Source organism: Durio zibethinus, chromosome 17, assembly GCF_047325235.1.
Source record: "Durio zibethinus cultivar Kanyao isolate XHJ-2024 chromosome 17, ASM4732523v1, whole genome shotgun sequence".
Taxonomy (NCBI): Eukaryota; Viridiplantae; Streptophyta; class Magnoliopsida; order Malvales; family Malvaceae; genus Durio; species Durio zibethinus.
Genome location: NC_143178.1, coordinates 24,551,219 through 24,558,161, shown reverse-complemented (window position 1 = coordinate 24,558,161; position 6,943 = coordinate 24,551,219). Strand labels below are relative to the sequence as shown.

The 6,943-nt window shown below is 27.2% G+C and overlaps 1 protein-coding gene across 1 annotated transcript; it reads right to left on the bottom strand.

Annotated features, from left to right (window-relative positions):
- Window positions 1-5,590: 5,590 nt before the first annotated feature.
- Window positions 5,591-6,943, bottom strand: LOC111275219 (NAC domain-containing protein 83-like). Its single transcript, XM_022860408.2, has 3 exons — window positions 6,689-6,943; window positions 6,157-6,443; window positions 5,591-6,050 (listed from the first exon to the last, which is right to left on the bottom strand). Exons 1-3 carry the CDS (start codon window positions 6,870-6,872, stop codon window positions 5,733-5,735), a joined length of 789 nt encoding a protein of 262 aa, XP_022716143.1. The 5' UTR covers window positions 6,873-6,943; the 3' UTR covers window positions 5,591-5,732.

Genomic DNA, 6,943 nt, shown 5'->3' with positions numbered 1-6,943 from the left:
TCTTCTTCATTGCATGTTGTGATGATGTATAAATAATCCTGATGAAACTACCGATCATGGAATGCCCTTGTGGAGGAAGAAACTGATAGTCGTTACAGGAGATTAGGCTTGCAACTAATACCTGAAACTGCTCGCCCGACTCGGTGCGAAACATGCAATCAAGACACTGACGACTGGAGGCCATTACTAGTTTTTAGGTTGGCAAGAGGTCGGAGTGAATTTTTATTCGTTTCTAATCCAATTTGATTTTATATTCATAAAACTTGAATTCGATTTGATTTGAAATTTTTTTTTTCATATTCGAACTTGATCTAATTAAATTCGATTTGAAATTAATAAAATATTATTTTTAAAATATAATTAATTAAATAATTAATTAAAAAAATAATTTTTATATTATTTAAAATTTGAATTCGATTTGATTTCAATTTTTTTCTTAACATTATCTCCAATTCGATGTAATATAAATTTTTTTAATATTATTTTATCTGATTTAAAATTTAATTTTTTTTAAAAAAATTAATCTTATAAAATTGGATTCGATCATAACTTGTCGAAAACGAGTTAGGTTATCAACCTTACTAGTTTTCTTTCTCTAGCAAAGCTTCTCTTGAATGCTAACAAAATTAACTTTTATATATTACTGAAGCAAAAGAAGTTGATCCCTCACGTAGTTTGCAGATTATAAATTAGTGTATTCATTTAGGTAAGCTCCTTTTAAAAATATATATGTTTCATAAAACAACCTTTGACGAGAAGGCATCTGTCACGTTCCGAAATCAAGATGTAACACGGTCGTATTATTTTGAAAAAAATCTCAAAGTAATACGAAGTTTTTTTTCTTAAACATTCTAAAATTTTTCAATAAAACAATCTACAAAGTAAAATCCATATATTTAATCAAACTGATAATACATCTTTATATGTACAAATACAAACCATATAAAATACAAAACTATCTCTTAAGATCTCATTGGTCAACATATTCTCCGACGACTAAATAATCTTTCCAATTTCATCTTCTAGCTTCACACAAAACTAACCAAACTTATCACTTAGTTATTTGTAAAGAAAAAGTAAAAAAAAGAATTAGCAAACTACAGCTTAATAAGTATTGACTCACACACCTTACCAGATCAAGCATCGTTTTCTCACACATCATATAAATCATTCAAAATATTCATCAAATCATAATATCAAAACATTTCAAGATCATCGTTTTGTCAAATATTTCATAAATTCGTAAATCAATGTCAAAATATGTCACTTCATAAATCATTACAAAATATGGTATCATTTAAATATCATAATCAAACCAAATCATGGATTAATCATTAAAATCATCATAAATCATCAGTATCATTCATTTATCATTAGTTACAGTCACTGCTATAATCCGTGACATTGGTCGTATCGACAACATCTCATCCAAAAATAAAATTTTTCCTTCAATCTTTAAAAATTCAAATCCTTACTTTCAACCTTCAAACTCCATTCAATAATCATCAATAAATCTTAAGAACATGAAATAAACAAAGCTCAGTAATTTACCCAAATAAATCATCAAGATTAATGAAAGATTTCATGATTTTTCTTAGTTTTGCTCTCAAAACTTCAACTCCAAATAATAGCAATCAACTTTATATTTCTTTTTAAATAAAAAGAGGGACCTTTAAGGGATTAACTTAATTGTAGCCTCTGTTTGTGAATCTCCAACTTGATTTTTCATATTCTCTAACCCAAAGTAAGATAAAGAACTTTATTTCCTTTCTGTTTCACGATAATTAAGTTTTCTTTCATCTAATACTTCAATTTTTTTTTTTACTAAATAATATCTTAATAAACTGATGGTTTTTAGTATTAGTTTAACCTAATTATTTTTTGGGCTAGGATATTATAGCATCAATGTTTTTAGTTGTTGCGTGTTTGGGATTTCAACATTAAACAATCTTTCTTGCTAAAATTAAGCTCTCTCCAGGGTCTGGTCTGGTTGCGCAATTTTTGACATTACAAGTTCCAAGGCCACCGTATATGAACTTTGGACTACATTAGCTTTGCTATAAGAGTGGTGCTATTTGCATCCTAAAATTTTTTTAATAATACTGTTATTTGCACCTAAATTTTTTTTCAATACATTTAAAAAGTTTAATGTTTAATAAAATTATTAAATAGTTATTAATCAATTATTTTTTATTTTTCATATTCCATTGCAAAAACTTATTTTTTAAAGTTGAAAGTTTTCGAACATTGATTTTTGAAAACTTTTAAGAATTTTTAAGAATTTATTTTTAGAAGTTTCGAATTGCATTCAAATATTTTAACATAAAATCTTATGAAATTAAACACAAAATCAAACGAAAAAATAAAAACAACAAACGATTTGCCTTTAATTTTATGCTTTTCAAACTTTAAATTATTGTAATTTTTTTAAAAAATTTGACTTGATTGGGGCTTAAAATCTTTTAAGTTTTCAATTGGAAGGAGAGAAAATATTAAGTATGAGGAGAGGGAGTGCCTGGGTATTTGGTAAATTTATATTTTAGGTTTGGGGTGTGTTGAGTAAAAAATTATGTGTTAATGGTAGTAGGGTGTAAAGAGAGGAAGTTAGGGTGCAAATAACATCGCTCATTCTCAATACACCCAAAAAAATTAACCTTTAAAAAAATTTCTTAAATATCCATTAATTAATTATCCTTTTGTCTTTTACATCTAGTCTCGATAAGTTACCAAAAATTTATTTTCGAAAACTCCTTCAATATATTAAAAATGCATTTCCAAAAAGTATTACAATTATTCAGAAATGTATTTCCATAAGCATTGCAATTATATAGAAATTTATTTTCAGAAAACATTACAATTATTCGAAAATCCATTTTCGAAAGTAATTTTTTATTTCAAGTTCTTTGTTGCAATCTCATAATCAATGTCAAGCACGAAAATATAGAATATCCCTTATTGTGATTGCCTAATGGGTTTCTAATGATTTCTCTGAGGTATAGGCTATTTAAATTTGGCAATAGAAACATATAATCTTTTGGCCATACTATCCATTCAATAATGTTTGCAATATTTTTTCAATTTTAACAAATGAGCATATGAGCAGAATTGGTAATTGTGAAAAGGCACTTATGCAAGTGGCTACTGCAACATGTGTGATGAGACAATCATGCTCTCATCGTACATAATGTAGAAGCCAACTTGCACGAGAGCCTCTTTAAACTTTGCGATTTCTCTCAAATGCATATTTGTTAGAATTACAAAAATGTTACAAAAGTTATTGAACGAACAGTACATGGTGGCTGAAAGATTAGAGGTCCCTATGTCAACTTTACCAGTCTATTGATGATATTATCAGGGTCAATGTTTTCTTACGGTGGCAAGTTTTTATGTATCAAAAATCTATTTTTAAAAGTTTTTAAAAGATTTCAAAAATGAATGTCAAGAAACCATTGAGAAATTTTGAAAATACACTTCTGAAAATTTTTAAAAGTTTTTAGAAATGAATATTTAGAAGCTTTTAAGAGATTCCAAAAATGAATTTTTGAAAATTCTTAAACGATTCTAGACATCCATTTACGAAAATCTTCAACAATTTTTGAAATTCATTTTCAAAATGTTTGAATCTCATCCAAAACTTAAAATCTTAAATCTTTTGAAACTAAATACAAAATCAAACAAAAAAAGAAAAATAAACGATTTAGCTCTAATTTTAAATTATTTAACGTCAAATAAGTTATTGGAGTTTGATTTGGGATTTAATCCTTTTAAGGATTTAAGGTTTTTGGTTAAAGAAGACGGGGCGTGAGGAGATAAGTGCTTGGGTTTTTATAGTAAATTTGTATTTTGAGTTTGAAATGTGTTGAATAAAAAATTAAGTGTTAAGTGGGATGTGAAGAGAAGAACTTAGGACGCAAATAAACTAGTCTTACTATAATTAACTCGAATTGGCTACACTTTTGGGCTCCGAATCCACTTTCACATATAAAAGTACTACAAAAGAGTTGATAGACATTTTTTCTTTATTAACAATATATATATATATATATATATATATATATATATATATATATACAGTTCCACCTCAAAGAATTAGGAAAGAAGCTGAAGTGAATCCCATGTGAAGATATTCTTTCTTTTATTTGATGGTGTTTGCCCCCAAAGACTTTCGTTTCCTTTTTATGCAAAGTTGACAGATATTTGGTTTCCTTTTATTCCCTTCCGTCACGTCTCTTTCTTTGGAAAAAAATGAATTGCCTTTTCATAAAAAGTTTCTTGGAAGGACTAATGTTTTCTTCTTGGTATTATTCATGAATCATGATGGATATATATATATATATATATATATGATGTGTTTGGTTTATAATATTATGATAGAATAGTATAAGATTATATAATGAATAGGATTATATTAAATAATGTCATTTTATCTTGTAATTGATGTGTGTTAGAATTAGGATATGATAGTTTATTTATTGATCAAAATTATTTTTTTTTCAAAATTTATAAGTATAATTTAAATTATTTATATAAATTTTAAGGATATAATAAGACACATAAGATGTGTTTAGTGCATAAGATTATAATAGGATAGGAAAATATAATATTACGATTAATATTATATTAAATAATATTATATTATCTTGTATTTGATTTATGTAAGAATTAATTTGGTATAATTTATTTATTGATCAAAATTATTTTTCTCAAAATATATACAATTTAAATTATTGATGTAATTTTTAATGGTATAATAAGACATGTAAGTTCAATCCCATGGATAAAAATAATCTTTTTTTTATTTTGGGAGAATTGAATCATCTTATATTAAGAAAATGATTAATCCTTCTTAGAGGTGTTCATAATTCAGTTTTAATCAAATTAACTGACTGAACTGATTTATTTCGATTAGTCGCTCGGTTATTAAATTAATTTCGATCGGTTAACAAAAATGATTTTAGAAAAATTTTAATTTTCAGTTAATTCAGTTCGAAAATCAAATTAATTAAATTAACCGAAATTTTAACTAAAATATAACATAATCCAAATATTAAATGAAAAATACTTAAAATGGATCACTTAGTTCCATAACTTGTTAAAGTTTTTAACATAATACTTTAGTATTTGAATATTTTATTGAATAATTTTTTTTAGTTTGTTTAAAATTGAGAAATTAAGAGTGTAAAATATAATTTAACTTATATATATTGTTCGATTAACCGAAAAAATTAACTAAATTGACTGAATTAAATTTGATAGGTTAATTTTCGAAATTCATAAATTTGGTTCGGTTAATGAAAATAAAATAATGTAATTTGGTTAACTCGATTTTGGATAATTCGGTTCGAAATTAACCGAATTGATCAAATGAACACTCCTAATCCTTTTTATAATCTTATTTCTTTTTTTTTATACAAACTAAATATAATTTAAGATGATTATCATCTTATGCATCAAACATGAACATAAATTTAATCTCATGAATTAAAAATAATTTTCTCAACTTTAAAAAGTTTGAATCATTTTATATCAAAGCGATTATTAATCTTCTTTATAATATTATCTTTTTTTTTATTTAAATATAAATCAAACATAATATAAAATGATCGTCATATTCCATATATCATCCTATGCAACAATTGTTTTCAAAAGTCAAGATATATTATTTTAATAGCAAAATATAAGAGAAAACACCTGCCTGCAGATCTAGAGCTCTGATCTGTGCTTTAACAAGTTCAAAATACAATATTGCAGCTACTGCTTTCTCCAATGTTGTCTGCTCCACTTGAAGAAACCTCAGTGATACTACTACTCGAACCTGAAGAAGATGATGATGAGGAAGATGACACAGCTGTTATGCCACCTTTTTCTCTCATAGAATAAAAGAATTTTGGCTCAATATGATGAACCACTGCCATTGGTTTTTTCACTTCTTTAATATTATTATTGAAACAACTCTGAGTAATCTCCTCCTGATCAGTACTTTTCTTATTTCTTTTCCTCAAAAATATATGACAGACAACCCACTTTTCCATGTGATGATTCAAATAATTCTGTGGAATATCAAATTAAACCACTGGATTAACAATAATATATCAAAAACTGGAAATATAATAATATCCAATTCATGGATAGATGCAGCTATATATATAGACTTGCCTCGATTATTGGGTTCTTTGCCAGTGGAGAGTTGCAATCTTTGTTTGCTACAGTAACTAGACGATATTCATGCATGATCCAATCAGTTCTAGACCCATGTGGAGGCTTCCCCATGTGAAAAACTAGAGTTTTTCTCATCCCTGCTATTTGATTTCTCCTTGATATAATTTGCTTGTCTAACCCGGTTGCCTTCCAATAACCAGAAGCAGTCGCTCTGTTGATCCGGGTCCCGATTCTATACTTGGCTTCCTTACCGCTAAAAAAATACTTCTCTTGCTCCAACCCACCTAGTGAAATGAGTAGAATTCAAGTAATTAATTACAACTTTACAAAACTATGAAAAATTAGAATGTTTCCTGTGGAATACCACCCGATATCTGCAATATTTTCTCTTATTTGACTTCTTTTGTATAAAAAATTTTCCATCAACGTAATTATATACAGATATTTTGTCTTGATAACCATCCATAGACAATGCATGCAAGCTAGAAACAACTTGTATAAAAAGTCTAGAAGTGGAGAACAGATGTACCTGGCAAATCCCAGGGATCATACTTGTAAACATTGAGCTCAGGAATGATTGAAGCAGGCAAAGGGAAGGAAAAGACCTTGCATTTCAAGTACTGAAAGACAAGCTCTTCATCTGTTGGCTGGAAACGGAAGCCAGGTGGCAATTTGGTTACTCTATCTCTAACAAAATTAAGCTGCTTGTTCATCTTCAAAGTAATTAGTAGCCTTAATTTCCCTGGGAGCCTGAGAGTTTCTTCTGTAAACTCAAGATGAGAGG